The 19,593-nt window shown below is 37.7% G+C and overlaps 1 protein-coding gene across 5 annotated transcripts in view; it reads left to right on the forward strand.

The window, feature by feature from the left end:
- pcdh7b (protocadherin 7b) overlaps window positions 1-10,366 on the forward strand; it is a 133,317-nt gene extending 122,951 nt beyond the window's left edge. For 3 of the 5 annotated variants that reach the window (XM_079586581.1, XM_079586582.1, XM_079586583.1), the window contains one exon: window positions 6,486-10,366. In XM_079586581.1, coding sequence (XP_079442707.1) covers window positions 6,486-6,910 — 425 coding nt within the window. In that variant the 3' untranslated portion in view covers window positions 6,911-10,366. Of the gene's footprint in view, window positions 1-5,322; window positions 5,342-6,485 lie in introns of all 5 variants that reach the window. The other 2 variants (XM_079586584.1, XM_079586585.1) reach the window with 2 other exon arrangements.
- Window positions 10,367-19,593: the final 9,227 nt, after the last annotated feature.

Here is a 19,593-nt window from a genome sequence, read left to right on the forward strand (position 1 = left end):
CTCATTTATTTGATCAAATATACAGTTAAAACAGAACTATTGTGAATATTATCATAATTAAAAAAGCATATAATGTGTTTTCTAATGAGCCCCTAAAGGGACATGGTGAATAAAAAAAAAAAGAAAATGAGATGGGAGGAAAACTTATTTGGCAATGCTTTTGCGTGTTCTCCTGAGACACTTTGCATTCACTCGCAAAGAACACAAAACTTTTCTTATTATTACATATATTTTTGTAGAAACTGTATTTTTATGACCCCAAACTTTAGAACAGTGTTGTATGTAATACTGTAGTTTCCAAAACCCAATAGTTTTTCAAGGAATGTTTACAATGCTTCGTATAATACATTTTGTCTGTTTTTGACATTGATTCTGTGAATATCCTCCAAGATTGCCAACTTATTGATCTAAAATATTTGGCTATTAGATATCATAAGGACAGTTTACCCAAAAACCCCTCACCCTCATGTTGTTCCACGCCTGTTTTATTGCGTTTTTTTTTCTTTTTCTTTTTTTACTGTGGAACACATTAACAAACACTTTCACTTGTATGGGCATAAAACATGTTTCAAAATATATTTTTCTTTTTTTTGTGTCACAGACTGACACTTTTAGATTGACATGAGGAAATGATAAGATATATATATATATATTTTTTATATGTTATTAGCAGTGATTTTGTTTCATTTTTTACAGTATTTCTCTCAGTGTAAAAAAATAAACATTATGTGACATTGACACTTTGTTTAGAGGTTTCTTGGGTCACATGTTATTGTGTGCTTCTGTAAATGCCATTTATCTATTGGTCAATCTTCTTGAATCTGCTAAGACTTTGAGGGCGTCCGCTATGCTCATCTCTGTCTCACAGACACACACACACACACAGAGTGACTGGACAGAGGGGTCAGCAGTTCTGTCTGGCTGTTATGTTTTTGCTGGGCCTCCTATCCGGAAAACATAGAGCAAAAGAGCCAGCCTGTAGTTTAGGCCTCTGAGGGACAAGGCTTAACTTGCTGAAGATGAAAACACATTCACATACAGAGCATTTAAAATATAGAAAGACGACTAATACTTTAACGCGCAAACATGTTCTCGCGCGCTAGAAAAACGCAGCAGTAAGCCTTAAAGAGCAGGACAAAATACACACACACACACACAAACATAGATTACAAAATCCTCATATCCCTGTCAATTAGCTGAGCCTCTGGCCCACTTACTGCTTTCCAGAACCCTGCCACCAGCCTCACAACAGCAGAGCTCCAACTGCGCCAGGGAATCCACTTTTGTCCACACGTAATTAACTCACAGAATAGCTCTGAGAGCCATATCTTCCGTTTTCCCCCCTCCCGCCGTTCCCCTGATCTCTCGTTTTCAAACCCTCCGTCGGAGAAGAGTGGATGTTTCTTTTGAGTTATTCAAAAGGACTGGCTGTGGAAAATGGCAGGCATTATACTCCGAGCCCCCGTCGGCAGAATAGCCCACTATACGGAGTGACAGTTAGCGTGCCACAGAGCCGCATGCGTTTCCGGCCTCTCTGCAGCCTGGCGACATTCGCTCTGCCCTGGGCTAGAGGCCCGAGTATGGCTCCTTTTGTTCGCCATCTCCAAAGCCTCGCTTTTCAGGCTCAAAACTGAGTTTTAAAAGTGGCTTGGGGTCAAATTTAAAGGCATGGGGTTTTTAGGGAGAATGTGAATGGAAGAAATACTCGTTTGAGTCTGCTGGCCCGTAATGGTTTGTTCACTATTGTAAGTATATAAACATATAAAATCCACAAAAAAAAAGTTTGTAATAGTTTAGACACATTCTGATGGTCAGACTTTATGGATTGTGTTCATAGGTTATCTATTCAATGTTTTAATTTCATTTTAGATTTGACCAAACATTGGACAGTGTCTTATATAATAAAGTTGTCAAAATTATCTTAGTTAATGTAATTAACAACAGCTGTGTTTATTTCATATATCACTATATCATCATCTATACAGTATATAATTGACATTGGTAGCAGTTGGGTATTACAGTATTACATGGTTAAGAAAAGAGAAGTTATTTTTGAGAAAAGGTTGAGCGTTATTTGTTTGCAGATGCCACTTGGTTTGATTTGTGTTGCATCCAATCAATTATATATATAAAGGAGATAGAGATGAATAAAAATGGATCAGCAAATTTCAGTCTGACTTATTCACTCCTGTAAGATGTTCATTTAAATGAAACAAGGTGGAGGCAAAGCTATTCTAGCAATGATTGAATTCATCTCAGTGCATGTTTGACCTGTGTCTGCCCCCATCTAAACGCTTTGAATTATTGCTGCTTCAGAGTGTGTCTTTGAATGACATCTTAAACGGTATCCATCTTACCGCTATAATGAGCTAGAAGAGAGACAGAGATTGTGCAAATCACAATTACATGCTGTTATATTGCATTAACTACAGCCTAGAATCAGACAATGTTCTGTTCCATTTGCAATGAGATTATTGGACAAAACTGGTTTTTAGAAGAGAACCTAAAATAGGAGCACAAACTAGGAAACAACAGAATCCAGTTAAGACTAGAATGAGTTGATACATGAAAAGATGGCTAAGGGCCGGATTTAATAACAGCTTGCACTATCGCATACTCTCTTTCGACGTTAAAAACTACTATCAGGATTTACAGGATTAAGACACCAAGGGAAAAATTAGTGGACAGGGTTATTTTTGCGGCAACAAATGCATTTGTTGGAGTTTCCATTTTAGATGCAAAATGCATGGGAGAAGCATATTTAAATTAATAATTCAAGGTGATTTACTAAAGTTTGCGCCATTATTTACTGCCCAAAAACAGCATGTCTTAAACCAGATTGATTTGGTCATTGTGGAAATGATACGGCTGCATCTGTGTTATTTAATTTGATCGTCGTCAGTAGATAACTCGCAGAACTTTTCACTACCATCTGCACTTTTTTTGGAATTGTGCTCTCAAGCTAATTTACCCTGTTTAGTAAATCTGGCCCTTAAACTGGAAGAGAAAAGACTTGTATGAAAGAAAACTAAAACTATGCAGAACACTATACATGCCAGCGCTTATAGGTTTCAATTGAGCAAAAATGGATCGCAGACAAAGTGATCTAATGTACAAAAAAATCCACCCATCTTTGGCTTTCAAGGCCAATTTCCAAAGCATTTTCCATGTTCTGGCTAAACCATGAAACTGTTTTTTATTGCATGCTTTCAATGACCATTTTTGTGAACTTTCCGTGTATAATAATGAATACAAAGTTGGTATTAGCGTTGGAGCTGGAGTTAGCGCTGGAATAATAAATCAGAAGCAGGCTGTATGGCAGCAGTGTGCGAGGAGCGCCAATGAGCGCTCCTTTTGTTGTTTTGCACTGGAGGAAACAGTAGCTGAAGACGGCACGGTATGCGATAGATGAAAAGCCAATGTACGGCCTTGAGGGGCCTGAGCGGTGCGAGAGCCAGGCATTGGAGTTGAGAAGCTGTGGAGATGTGGTAGTGGTCTGAAAGACTGACTGACAAAACATATTCATCAACTGAACACTAACAATCGAAATTGGCTGAAGCTCTGTGTGGACAGAATACTAGGCTGATAGAAAGACGTTGATGTTGAATCTCTTTAGTTTGATGGACAGTTAAAGAAAGAAATTATTCAGAGATATTCAAGGTGAAAATTAATATTCTTTCATTATTTATTCGTTCCAAACCTGTATGACTTTTGGGGGGGGGAAAAAAGGTGGATTTTTGGAGAATGTGCTGGCCATTCTTTTTCATTAAAAAATAAAAGTGGATGAGAACTGGATAGATTTGTGTGTGGAACTGGTCTAGCTCTCCTTGGCATGTCAATGAGATAAAAAGCAATATATTATTATGTTCTTTTGAGTCATTTGATTTTAATGAATCAACTTATAAAACTGTATAACTGTGGTGGAACAAGAAAGGTGACTTTTTTAAGAATATTCTGGCCATTCTTTTCATTTATAATAAAATTGGTTGAGGACTTGGGTCATCTGAAGTCATAGCATTGTGTGAGACACAGACTACATTTAAGCCTTAAATGTTAATAAGATACAAAAAAGCAATATATGATTATGTTCAGACAGATATGTTCAATGTGTCATATAGATAACAAATGTCTGAATAATTCTTTCACAAATTTAACTGACCCTCTGATTTTGATGGTTTTATGGGGTTTTTGCATCCTTTTTAAAGCTTAAACTCTTCATTTTGTCCCCATTAATTTTGACTTCATGAAAAAGAGCAACCAGCACATTATTCAGAATCTCTCCTTTTGTGTTCCACGAACGAAAGAAAGTCATACAGGTTTGAATTGACATCAGATTTTCTTTTTCCCCGACTACTTCCTTAAAGAGACTCAACACAATGTTTTAAAGAGATGATCGCCTAATCATACGCTGACGTTTTCTTGACAGTCTTATATGTGAATAACCTGTTACAGTTCTTAATGCCTCTCTGCACACATTAACTGTCATATAAGATTTATCCAGCCATTTTGTAATCCCTGTCTGAAGCATTAACATTGCGCTGGCATATCGACGTCCTGCAGATCGGAGCCTACACACTCATCTTTGTTATTAGTGCTATTGAGGTACTGTCGCTTGACTGAGCGTTCATTGGTGCATGACAGAGCTTTGTGGGATGAACGTACATCCACACCTCTCCCTAGACACTGGGCAGCAATCCAGCCTTACGATATCATAAAAGCGCACAGGAAGCGGCACTGAACTCTTTCTGCGGTCAGGTGTCTCTGTCGGACCCAACTAACCCTTACTTGCCCACAATGCAACCGCACCACAAGGACGGGACTAAAGCTAACAGGAGCTCGCATGCATTATAGTCTGGCCTTGAGGTCAGGAGGACATGTTTAGGGGTTTCGGTTGTGGTCAGTGAAAGGTCCTTACCGGACAAGGATGCTAAAATGGTATCCAAACCGAGAGACAGTCTGAGTGGGTTTAAATGTAAGCCTGTTGTGATCTGTGACTGAAGAACGCCATTCATAGCACTCTTTCTTTTGTGAAGCATTGATTTCCTGGAATTTAACGGCTTAACAATAAAATTTGAGGAGCTCTTAGATGTGTTTATTTATTTTCTCACCCGAAATTTTTCTCAATCTGTCAATAAATATATTTGTAAAAATAAATTTTATTTTTTTGCAAACATGCCATGTAATCAATTGATTCCCAGATAAGTGCAACACATTATGCTTTTTTCCCCCCTGTCTGATACCTTTTTCTAAATTAATTAATCTTACATAGCATTACATTGTGAAGAAACCGAACAGTGATTCTACCCTATTCTTTCTTTGCAGGAGAAAAAGAACATTAAAAGTAAGCAATGGTTAACCCAAATTTTTGCTCTTCAACAAAAGGCAGCATGCTTTCTTCCTTTTTTTTTCTGTTAGATTTGCACTCACCCTCTCTTGCTTGTGCCATACCTCACATTTGGTCATTCAGACCGACCATCTCTAACACTGCAGCTTTGTGCTTTGGCATCAAAGGTTAGGGATTTCAGCATTTAGTGTTTGTGTGCACTTCAGCTTAGTGAACTTCATATTCAACCGTGTTTGTGCATTTTTGCGCATCTGATGGTTATCTGTTTGCTTGTCAAGTGTTTAAAAGTGTAAACAGAAAATATTTGTTCAGAAGACATTCTGAATAGAAGAGATATGAGATGTTAATGATACTTGTGGCTTTGTGGCTTTCAATCTAAAACGATCTCTTCTCTCAGCCCGGGAAAATAAGCAATCACTCAGATGCGTGACAGTTAGAGCCTTTAGAAAAAGCTTGCATAATCCATTTAACTTACATACATGTTAAAGATGTAACCAAATAGCAAATCCTCCAATATGTCATTCTATAAGTACACTGTAGGTGTTTCCCAAGGCCAAGTTGGGGATTAACAAGAAACAAATAAAAAAATAAACACACTTCGTACACTTTTGATCAAATGTAATAGGTTTTGTAGAGTCAGCTTGTTAGTTGAAACATAAAAACACGTTGCATACACAACGCATGCAAAAAAAAAAACATCAGCTGCACACACTCAGCCATTAGAGATGGTTTCAGGGCAGTAGTTTAGGAGTCAGAAGTCACTAAACAGTAGAATTGCCCCACGTTTTCAAAGCATGATTCTTTTCAGAGCTCACATTATTTCTTCTGTTTAATTTATGTTGTAGCTTTAAGTGTTGTTGTTTGTGTATGTATGTTTCCATTTTTGTGTTATGTGGTATGTGTTGACCATGAAGTTACAGTGAAAAAAAAAAAACATGAATAAAAAATTGCACACAGCCGATCATAAATATTGAAAAGGCTTCATCTGACACTTGCCATTCTAATGGCAATTTCATGAGACACATACCACGATAATTATTTTAGTGTCAATACTTCAGTTTTCTTTTTCTCCAGCTGTTCAAAGCCAAACAACGCCACTGATGTCCCACTGTTTCTGTTTCCTTCTCTCCGTTTCCTCCAGACACTCGGCCCCTGCCTGACGTAGCCATGACGGGTAAATGCACGCGGGAGTGTGACGAATACGGCCACTCGGATGCCTGCTGGATGCCTGTGCGCACCTCGCCTGAACGTAGGCCCAAGGCCACCCCTCCCAAACTCTCCACCTTCATGACCTCCCCCGGGGGCAGCGTTCCCGAACAGCCCGGCAGCCAGGAGGCGCTAGCTGTTGCCAACGGCGACCCCTCGCACCTGCTGGGAGACCGTAACCGTAATCTCCTTAACAAGAAGATGGCCTCCTCCTCCTCATCCTACGACACGTTTAGCTCAGCTGGATTTTCCGCCAGCCAGGAAACATCTCGCCCCATCGAGGAGATTCCGCTAGCGCCCACAGGTGAATACAAGCCGACGCAATGCGGAACTCTCACCAGGCGGGAAGTTTACCTGTAAACGACACACAGCGACTGCGAAGGGACGATGACAGTGACTCAGCATGGTTAGAGATGCTGTTAGCAAACCAAACCCTAAAACAAAAGCAACATGGATTTTCCTCAATCTGCTCGCACAACTAGTGCGGCGCTACTTTCTAACCTAAATTGAGTAAAAACCGTGGAATTACATGTTGTAAATGTGCGTGAGAAGGATGAGATGGAGGAGGGGGAAGTGGCTGAGGTGGAGAGAGAGGAATGCCGGTGGATAAGTGCTACTTTGCTGCTAGCGTATCGGGCCCCGTAGACTTCCCCAAAGTGCTGCCTGGTTTCTGTAGACTCTTTATAAACATGCATGCATCATCTAACCCCTTAAGAGTGTGTGCCCCTTGAGGCGGGCCTGGACTATACCTTTTTGTCTTTGTTTTTATAACTGTTGCTATAGCTATGGGAACCGATAAGACTGGTTCTGTCTTTTAATCCGTTTTTATTTTTCGGGGGTGGGCGGGAGTGTTTTTATGTGGATGTATTATGTCCATATGCAATCAGTCCATGAACTGAAATGTCCGCTCTGGACGACAAATCACGTTAACAAAGAAGAAGGAAAAAAGACAGGCCAATGATAAACGAAAATCATTGCACGATGATCCTTGACGGCGTAACCAGACGATGTCGGAGCTCTTCGTATGTCGTCATTGACTTTAGCATTTTACAATGGTTTGTAGATACTCAAATGGCGCAAGTGAACGGCGTACGCACTGTACAGCGCGAGAAGCAAGTTTACCTGTGTGCCTATCAACCTCACGTACACACGAAGGAACACAAGCATACACACGTTTTTACTTTGTCGTGTGGGTGAAGTATTGTACATTATATATATATATATATACTGTAAACATACTCTGGACACACACATCGAATTCACGAGCGACCCATTTCCATCACGCTCCTACACACCTTTGGAAGCAGAAGGAGGTTCTTTACATCCCAGATATTGACAATTAATTGCCTGAATGTCACGAGTTTGTGTAATTGTGGTTCATCCCTCTCTTGATGTGTGAAACTATGCTGAAGTTCCTCTTTTTTGGTCTCAAGATGGCCTCCCGGCACACACACATTTGCAAACACACACACAAAATATCTGCACATTGTACATACACATTATAATTATCCCATAAATTCACACAAACTCTATTTGGATATGCTGCTGGGGTGAATTAGTCTAATAATATTGCCCTGCTGAAGAGCTTGGGCTGGCCCTGTGTAACATTCCTCGTATGAATGTTAAATAGAGCAATAAACTCATTCAACAGATTCACTCTCAATCTCACACACTTCAGAAGAGTAATCAAGGATGAGAACTTGTGTCCCTCGTGTAGCGGTCAGAGTGAACCGACTACTTGTACAATCACATTAAAAGTTTGGCGACTACAGGCACGACAGGAGCGATTGCAATGCGACGCACGATGCCGCTGTATAACCAAAGTATCGGGAACAACATGACGTGGTGTCTCAGAGAACTGGGACAAGAAAGCTCCTTATTAGGTCACATGTTGCTTTAATTACCGTAACACATGTTTCTGTGCAATGTGGGCAAACTACGTGCAAATTTATACATGCATCATGGGCCTATCCCAAACGATTTTCAAGAGGAGGAATATATTTAGGAGGCATCATGCTTTTAAAAAAGGTGGTAAATTATTCAGATGCAATTGTGTGTTTTTTTTGTGTTTTTTTTGTATGTTAATGATTCCTTGAGTTTGAACGGACTGCCTTTTTCGCAGCTTCCGGATCTGTAGTCTGTATGTACTACTCGTGTTTAAAAGAAGTGCTCTGATGCTTACAAACTGTATACATAGATATGTACTTTTTATTGCACGTTTAAAGGGAATCTACACTTACTATGAAAAAAAAAAAAGTGTACAGATATCATACCCTGTGAACATGGAAGTCCACTGCTTGCGTTTGTTACAAACAGACACTAGACATTGTAGTATGACTATGTATATTGATTTGACGAGGATGAAGAATCATACACATTCACTCATTTGTTTAGCATCACATCATCCGTTGCTCATTTATCTGATTTATTTATGTTTTAATAGCACATGTATTTTTATACATTGGTTCTGTAATGTTTATATTATTTTCAGACACAAAAAAACATACCTTTCATTATGTAGAACACGAGTTGTGAAACTTGATTCCAAAACAATTCAAACATCTCGCGTACCTCACAAGTCTCCGTTCTATTATTATTATTTTTTTTTCCAAATATCTGCTCATAATGATGCCCTCTTCAGATCTCATCAGTCATATATTTCCCTTTTCTTCCCAGTGCCACTTTGTATATGTAGTGCTTCTGTAAAAAAGAAAAAAAAAAATCAAAACAAAACTATAGAGTGAATGCAAAATATGCAACTGTGCCTTTTTATACCTTTATTGGTATGACTCGTTGGTTTTAACCAGTATGAAACCAATTGTACTGAGATGCTTTCTAAAAGTGGAGAAAGAGTAATTTATGCTGAAACTACAGTCCTGGCAATTTTACTATGATAGACTTTCAAAAAACAAAAGCTTTTATCTTGTGGCTTCTTTAAGTGAGCTCAGTCGAACTTTGTCAAGTATATTGATGAGTACCAACTGTACATGTCATAGGTGATACCCTGGTATATTCATACATTTCAAAGTTAGCATGGTCACACGTCCAAACTGCGATTTTTACAGCAAGGATAACTTTAGTCAGGAAAGAGACTTTGGAAAGGATCCGTAATGACACAATGCTCAGCAACAGCATAACAGAGAAAATGCACAGTATCCATTAGGGATGAAGCAAACGTGCTTTGAGACATGCTGCACTTTTCATGATACGAGAAGGTTGAAGGAAAACAAAGCTCCAAAGGTTTTATGAAAGGGACACACACCTCAGAGGACCATAGCGTAGATATATCAGCTGATTCCTATCAACAGGAGTATATGGCAGTTATGATGTCTACAAAAGAAACCTGAGGAGGTTGACACCTACATCTGTACATGCCTGGAAACAGCCTGCACCTGACTTCCTAAAATACATCTGACTTTGTTGTCGACGTGATGAAATTCGCTTTCTTTAATTGTCGTTTGCACTTTGAGGTGTGTGTTCCTTAAGCTGACAACTTAGAAGATATAATACTTAAGTTGTGGCACTTAGGTCATAGGACACATCACAGATAATGAAAAAAAAAACAAATTGTAATTTTAATCATACTCTATTTGTCCTTTGACTTGGATGTTGATGTAGAATTGAGGATTGATTTTAATCATTGTTTTATTAGGAGTCACTATGCACGCAGCTTAGCTGAACATGGCAAATGTACTGAGCGCAAGCCCACCTCTATTTATGATCTATTTTACATATTTTTTGCTTTTGTACAGGTATTTCTGTAAATAAATTGCTTGTCATTTTTGTCTCTGCAGAAATTAAAATATACCATGATACAACCAGTGGCTGGATTTGTTTTCAGTTGTCTTTTGGAATGTTCCACCAAGGATGTTGCATAATCATTCAATTTTGTCAAATTATACAATGAATATGTAATGCATCCAAACAAACAATCAAAATAATAAATAAATACACTTGTTTTGTGGTTAACAAATGCCTTGCAGTAATTCAGTTTACAGAAATCAAGGGAGACAGTGACCTTATACCTAGCCAACACAGACTGGCACACAACATACCTTTAAGTGAAGCCTTTTACTTTGCTAAGTTGAGGGCAAACAGGCTTCTTTGACATCTGTAAGCATGCAGCATCCAGTCGAGTTTAGAAATGATAAGAGAGCAGACACTGTCATTTCATTTCCCCAACGCTGTTAAAACTTTCATTGAGCGTCAATCGTCAATCAGAGATAATCATAGCAAAGTTTAGTTTTAATAAATTCCTAAACATAATCAGATTCAGTGCAGTGATATAGAACACTCAAAGCCTAAGTTCACATTGACAATCAGTGCATCAAAAATTCATCCATAAGATCTAGTAAAATATGTGTAGGCTATTGCATTACAAATCAGCACCACATTTTTTCATCTTAAATGTCTTGTAATCTCACTACAACGTAAAAATAGAAGGTTTCTCTGCACATTTTCAGTATTTTAATCAAATTTAAATTAATTTTCAACACTGTGCCGAGACATATAACACAACTGCTTTGTTTAGATTATTATGTCCATGGCTGGCCTAGAGTGATAATGGCACAATGTATGTTTCGCTCTTCTTCTTTTTCCTTAATGAAAAGTGGGCCAAATGAGAAACATTCATTTCAATTGCATATTTCTACAGTGAAAGTCAAGATTAAACTAAATGTCACAATGAATGCCAGTGCGATTGTGTTAATAAACTATCCATGCTAAGCATTCAAATGAATTATTAATTATGTGTGTGTGTGTGTGTGTGTGTGGTCCTAGTATTCCCTACATTTTGGGGACCATTACAAAATTAGATTTTTTTTGAAAATGTAAAACTGGTTAGGTGATATAACATACAGTTTGTACAGTATACATTATGTCCATGGAAAGTCCCCATATAGAAACCGAATGTGTGTGTGTGCAAAGTAAATGGTACTTTGGCTGCATGAAATTATGCAACAAAAAAATAGAAAATATTTAATTCACCAGTAAAAATGTGACAATTAAAATAAAATAAATAAAGGGCTTATAATGTTAGCTTCAGTCTGGATACACTGTGAATAACAGGAATTATTTTTGTCTCTGTGGTTAACAAGGACACTGATAACACAACCCTTGAGATTTGTTTAAAAAATACATTATTTACCCTGTGCCCTAGAGAGTTTGCTGACTTCTACTTTTGCAGAAGGGTGCCTAAACTCCCCAGAGTTCACTGCTGTTCCCTGCTCAGCCTCATAAAGTCCCACAGCCAGCGTGATGGATAGAGCACTCACAGAGGACTGACCCTGGATCAGCAGCTCTCAGCTGCTGCAGAAATCTAACACGACCCTCGAGGTATGAGAGCACTATTACACCCCAAAAAACTCTCTAACTTCTTTTGGACTCAATAATATAAACTTGTCCCTAACCTTTTTGACCATGTTTGACCATGATTTATACGATGCACCAAATACAGACTTCCAGGGTGTAAAAACAATAAATAATAGTTGTAACATTTGGGAAGGCTTGCACCAACAGGAATCCATTTGACTCGCCTGCCGGTGTACAAAGCATTATGTAATTAGGTTTGTAAGTTTGAAGGCAGGGAAGGACACCTCATTCCAAATGAGAGCAAACAATGTAACTATGTTTGTTCCCCATCTCAATAGCACATCATGTATCTTCATCAAGATCAGATGTTAGGGTGTGGTAAAGGGGAGAAATTGAAAGAAATGGAGATCCAGCGAGAGAGAGTCGATACTCAGCTTGGGTTATTAATAATGTCATTGATCAGCTCGCACAGCAGTTCTGCTCAATATGGTGTTTTGAAATGAATTTCCCTGTCATATTTAACCCTGCCTTTGTCAGCCACTGATTGAGAATTATATGAACCACTGAGGCAATGGCAAAACATATGGGCACAGCCCATACCCTGTCAATGCAGAGTTATGTTTACCTGATTTATTATTTTCTAATGTTCTCCTCTGTATACCAGAAAATTCAATCAAAGGCTGTTAGCACTTTGTACAATAGATTTTTGGTATTTGTGTGGCCTATTTTTCTCAGTATGAAGTGGAAGAATTAAATCGCCATTTCAAGCGCTGTGAAAGTGAAGAACTAAATGATGAGTTTAAAAAGATGCAATAACTTTGAATTTAACTGAAACTGTGAAGATGCGATCCACCATTTATTTGTAGGAATAAAGCACCCCTGGGATAAAATTGCAGCAGCATATTTAGTATTTGAATCAAGGGTAAACATCCAAAAGCAGGTATACCTTATACAGTATGTGACTCTGGACCACAGAACCAGTTATCCGTATGTCACACAGGTATATTTGTGGCAATAGTCAATAATGCATTGCATGGGTCAAAATTATCGATTTTTCTTTTATGCCAACAATCATTAGGATGTTAAGTAAAGATCATGTTTCATTAAGATATTTTGTAAATTTCCTACCATAAATATATAAAACATTTATTTTATGAGTGAATGCAGCACCATCACGAATATAAATGGACAACTTTAAAGGCGATTTTCTCAATGTTTCGATAATTTTGCGCCCTCAGATTCCAGATTTTCAAATAGTTGTATCTCGGCCAAATGTTGTCATATCCTAACAAACCATCAATGGAAAACTTATTTATTCAGCTTTCAGATAATGTATAAATTTTAATTTAACAAAACCATGTGACTGGTTTTGTGGTCCAGAGTCACACATATACACAACATTACACGCATATGGTCAAATCACAGATGCATTGATATTTACACTGCCAGCATGATTGTAAATGTGAGTTCAATAAACAATATATGAATACTGACTAGTGACTAACTTACAAATTAGACAATTATTTAACAGTGAAAGAGTCTGTTCTTCAGTGAAAGAACAGCGAAACAGTGAAAACTGTGAAAGTCAGTGAAAGTCAAAACAGGATTAGTTTGATGCACAACACCAGAAACACACAATAGTGCCATTCGAAATAAATGAGTATTTTTTAACAAATCGGTGAGTGAATAATTCAATGACTCACTCACAAAGCTAATGAGTTTAAAAAATGATAAATGAGTGTATAACATTTTTTTTATATCAATGCAGCGCTGTACCAGGTGAGCAACCAAGTTAACTATTGCAGAAAAGCTATGGAGCTGTATATGTGATGCAAATGTCAAAATGTATGTTTACAAATAATGCACTATGTTAAAGAAGAAAAGAAAAAGTTTTCAGGTCAAAGCATAGTATTGAGTATTGTGAAAATAAATAAATTGATTAACCAGGATTCACAATTTGTGTGAAAGGACTAAACATTTTTTACTGCAATTGCTGGTCATTTCAGCTTTTTTCCTTTTCTTCTAAAGGCAAGTTTATGGAGTTTTGCAAAAATGTAGTTATAAAGACACATTTTTACAATGAGCCTATTCAAGTAAATTGATACAAACACTGAAATGTCCAAGTTCTGATGGAATGCTGTTTTATAACCCCAAGCCCAAATGGATAACGCTCTGGATGGTAATCCAAACGGATTTGCCAGAAGCTAAATTTGATCGCTTTCAGACAGTTTGAGTCCTCAAAACTGATGGCAGACTAATATTGGCCAATTCAACCTTTCTCTTGCAGCTGTGGATATATATATTCTTCCTTTTTCATGTCATGTGGTTAAGAACTGCCAGTGTGATCCATTGAGGTGGAGCTCTGGGCCTCAGCACTCATGTCCATAATCTGTCCCTTCCCTCACCATCCCATTAATCACTTTATATTTTGTCAGACTGAACTGAAACCCTGTGATTTAACCATTTGAGAGTGTGGGTATTTGTAAATGTGACGGAACAATGACAGGTAAAAGACACGTCTATTGTCTGCTCTAGATCAGTAGGTCAGCATTTATTCCAGACAATAGTCAAAGTGCACCATCCCTACGCTGATAGATTAGCAATTATGAGACACAGCGAGTGACATGCTGCCCACATACATATTAAATAGCTAGGTTAACAAACAGGAACAGTCTGTTTATTAGTGTACTGTCCCAATATGGTAACACTTTTGAATAACTGCATGCTTTTAACCATTAGTTAAGCATTAGTATATAGTGAATTCATCATTTATAAAGAATTAACATCAATAAGCAGTTTATAAATACAGCTATAAATGTTTTTTTCTTGATTTATAAGCATGACTAATGTGTCTAATAATTGTATTTTTATAATTTATTAATGAACAATTGATCATTTCTAAATTAGGTATTACATTATTAATAAACCAGTTATTTAGGACAGGAGTTTACCAACCTTTTTTTGTGCCAGGAACCAGCATATTCATAAAAAAAAAAAATCCAGGGACCAGTTGTCAATTTTAATGCCTCAATTTTAAGATGCATCGTTTTGAAACATAGCAATGTGTAAAACAGTAACAGCCTATCATTTATTTGATATAATGAACTAGGTGGCAACAAAGGCTAATTGTATGAATATAGCAATCTTTTTTTTAAGTCCATTTCTCAAAATGTTTACCTTTTCTCCCATACAATTAGGCCTACTTCAAAAGCAACTCACACAGCACTCGCTCACTAGAAGGTGGCAGTAATGGCAAATTGTATGAAAATACCAGCCCATTTCACCTGTCAAATATCTCCAGAACAACTAAAGACAATCTCTTCAACGGCAACTCAGTGTTTTCACTCACCAACAGGTGACAACAAAGGCTAATTGTATGAAAAGAAGAGAATACAATATCAACACACAGTGATTTCAGCCAATCCTTTCTAAAAGTATAAAATTAGAGATCAAGCTTTAACAAAAAATACCAGACCAGACCAACGAGAACAAAAATATATTAATGTGAGCATGACCTGCTTATTGATATTACTGGATTTGTAGCTGTGCACAAGACAAGCTGTTCTTCCTGGCCTTCCATAAAAAAAATAAAAAAAACATATGCATCCAAACCAATGCACACAAATTCCAGGATATGATAAAACAAAATTTAAAAATGACTATTTTGACGGCTTCATTGCAGAGTATTTCACCACAAACAACACACAACAAATGTATTTGGCGCCAAGGAATCGCCTGTTGCCGTTAATCCATACCTAATATATGAGCATTGTATTTACGATTGAAGCTTGACTTGCTTTTCTTTTTTTCTGCTATTTTCGAGTTGGTCATCGCCCTTTCATTTGCACGAACAGTCTGCAATGAAATGGGCCATGGAAGTTTGCTGGGACCCGATCATCTCTCCACATAGTTCTCTGCCACTTCACGTGCACCGCGCTTTAAAATCCGATCAGATGTCCATAACCAATGAGACGCTAAGCAATCGCAAGTCGCTCAAAGAAACACATTTTGATCTATTTATTGTTTATGTTTTGGATTAAATAACATGACGTCATAGCACACATAATCATTTAAAAACGACAATTACTATAGGAAAACAAAATAAAAAATTGGGGAATATTTCAAGGCCCGGTACAAACGGGTCCACGGACCGTTGGAATCGCTATTTTAGGAGTTGTCAGTGATTCATGAAATCATTTAGAAAGTGCAAGTAAGTGATTAATAAACTATTTAAATGTATATTTACACAACTTTTTATTTAGACATAGTAATAGTTACTTGTGTATTACGCGTGTTAATACATGCTTAATCATGCTTAATTCATGATTAATTCAGGTAGTTATAAAACATTTAATAGTTGTCAGTTAACTATGTTTGTGAGCTCATCTAAAGGGAGGACTATGTATGCCTCGTAATCTTTTACAAATGAGATTTTAGGTTGTGTTAAATCCGCCATTGGACTAAAACAGAAGTGGCATGAAAATGCAGGACACATCTTTTTTTAACATAATGTTTCATGATATATGTTTCATTATATATATGGTGATTATCTCTAAGGTGGACACCCAACTTAATATATGTTTATTACCATCTGAATCTTACCATGTAATGTTAGCCCGCTTCTTATTTTCAAGTTAATTATTGTGCCTTTCGTCCCGACAGCAGGGCACCTTTTACCCCAAATACCATATTTTACATATTCATTGTTATTAAAAAACTGAGTAACATTTTATGTTTGATGGTCCCTTTTGAACTTCCTGTTGACTATAAATTACTTTGGAACTACATGTCAACAAACGCTCATTAGAGTATTAGTAGACTGTCTGCTTAATATCTGCTAACTGCTAATCTGTGATGGTCCTCCAGCAGACATTCTGCTGACTATAAGTAACTTTGCTATATGTCAACTTATTCTAACCCAACCAGTCTACTAATACTCTACTGACACTCTAATGATAATTAGTAGACAAGTAGGTGCAACGTTACTTATAGTCAAAAAAATAATGTGTTGAAAGGACCATCAAAATAAAGTAAAACCAAAAACGGTAGCTTTAATTACCTTGAACAAAACTAAAAATCATTAATAAGAGCTTTGTCTCAAAATATAGACAAGTTTATCGATTCTCATTTGCTACATAAATCTACAAAAAAAAAAAAAAAAAAAAAACATTACATTTTGCCTTGTTGGCCGCGATTATGTCAAGGATCAAAAAATTGTCACGTGCATTATCATAAGCGGTTGTTAAGAAAAGTGCTGAGCTGAATTTGTGTGCTATCTAGTGGTTTAAAAGAGAATAAAGTCAAATGTGCCTTAACCCCGGTGCGCATTTAGCCCCTTTGTACCCTACTCAGCTGTCGCAGTATCAAAATCATTCAAGTCACCATTTGCAGCAACGCATTCGAAATCTGCCACTTTCCAACAAGGCCTTGTGTCTTAACCTTGCTGGTGGGCATTTACTCACAGTTTGGGGATCTGGGGATCAAATGAGATTGGCCACATTAAGCGTTTAGTCAAGGTTTGGTGAATGATTTGAATGCCACAGTCTAAATAAGTGATATACACAGCCTGACCTTGCTGGCAATCTGAAGATGGAATTTAAAATCTCTCTCTCTCTTTCTCTCCTAGTACGTCTGTGTGGGAGAAATATGATGAATTCAGTCCGCAGTTTGATCCCAAGCTTCAGCTGAGCTTAAGAGACTTGAGAGCATGCCTAAATCTCAAGATGGGAATATGTTTGGACTCTACCAAACAGCCCGGTAACACACACTCCTTCCCTCAGACACAGACTGGCACATGACTCCATCACCATCACCAATTCTTTCTCTCGATACAGCGCAACACATTTATTTCCCTTAACCAGCAGGATTTCTGTCCACACGCATACACCGAAATGATGGAAGAAGCTGTTTTTCTTCATGCAGTTGGTACTCTGAGGCCCAGCGTCTGCACCAGGGCACAAGAAGCAACAATAAATACTGACTCCAGTTAAATAAGCATGTGAAATGACAGTGCTCAAACAAGCCCTCTGAATGTTTCAAAAACGTACCCTCTCGCATCTGAAGGCATCTCTATAAAGCGTGCAAATGTATGGCCGTGTAAAGCGGTCATGAATAATGCAGCGCGTGTGTGGTGATGGGCTGCAGAGATGAATGGTCTTGGGGGAACAGGGCTTAGACTGACTGCCTCTTACCACTTTATCCCCTTAATTACACCATGGGATCCGATATAGGGATCAATTAATTCAAGTGGCTCTGGATTTGGCTGATTGGGGATTTCAGAGAACCATAAAGCTGATAATATGAGCGCTCTCGATTCCCAGAAGGGATGTGGAAAGTGAACAGATGTGAGCAGCAAACACATATACTCACATACAGACGCACACAGCGAAACAAACAACATACTGAGCGGTGAACTGTGTGGGCTTTGCATCCACATGATAACTCTTGATCTTAAGTAGACTCTCAAAACTGCCATCAGCAATATTATGTCAAACATTAAACACACACAAATCTAGGCAGTCATCATAAACTGGAAAGACCAAAGAGCAGTAAGCAAGGTAGCTAACTTAATTATGTCTTTAATATTCTATACATTTTACACATTAACAAATAAGTAATGTGTGGTCACATTAGCGAAACTTGAGAGAAATTCATTTTGATGCAAACTTTATTAAATATGGGGCAGCTTCAAATTCTGCAGTAGCAGATACAAACAAAACAAAAAACAATAGTGTCATAATTAAGCACATATCAGTTCAGTGATAGTTTTAGTGCAGTCAATAATACTACTGAATATTAAGTGTCTTTTAAAACCCCAACTAAGCAAGCTAAAGGCGACACTGGCAAGGAACCCAAACTCCATCAGGTGAGAAAAACTGAGAAACAAAAATAGCTACAATTAAATATGTGTGAAATATAATATAATACCAGGCTGCATTTCCGATTTCTTGATTCGTTATTATTCAAAAAAAATGAATCCAGCTCCTTCTACTTGTATGAATTTATGTATGGATCACAGTTCATAAGTCACTTTCAAACCAAGCAGCTTTCTGTTGGTCAACGTAACACATTTGTGTGATCAACTTAAAACACAATGCAAAACCTGCATTGGGAAATTTTCGCCCTGACGCAACATTCCAAAATCCGTGGATACCTATTGAAATGACTGGATTTTGCCCGTGAAAATTCACTGAATGAAAATTCAGTAAATGTGAACACACATTCGGTGGACAAAGAATTAAAAGTAACAAAACTTGAATCAGACCCGTGTGATTCAAAACACATCCATCGCGCAAATTTCCAGATTTTGCCTATTGAGATTACTGCATTTTGCCCATGGAAATTTGTGGAACATTGGGCAGTTGATCAAGAATTTCTGTCCTCGCTCTGATCTGCCCTTTACTCTCAGTTGTGTTTGTTTCTCTTGTTTACCCTCTTAGTTTAGTCAAGGTCCCAAGGGAAGTTTGCCGTCTGCTCTCCAGACACACACGCACGCACACGCGCGCGCACACACACACACACACAGATTTCATAAGGTTGCCATGGTAAATTACCCATTTGATACACACACATACATGCGCTATGAACATATTAACAGTTAAACTGAGAACAAAAGAGCCCTGTGATATGAACAAGCATGATATAAGTACATGCATAAGCAAACATTTGCATTTGCTTGACTGACAAGATTAATGGAAATGTAGTCTTAAGTCTTAAAAGTAACAAATTATTTA

This window comes from Phoxinus phoxinus, assembly GCF_949152265.1.
Source record: "Phoxinus phoxinus genome assembly, chromosome: 2".
Lineage (NCBI taxonomy): Eukaryota > Metazoa > Chordata > Actinopteri > Cypriniformes > Leuciscidae > Phoxinus > Phoxinus phoxinus.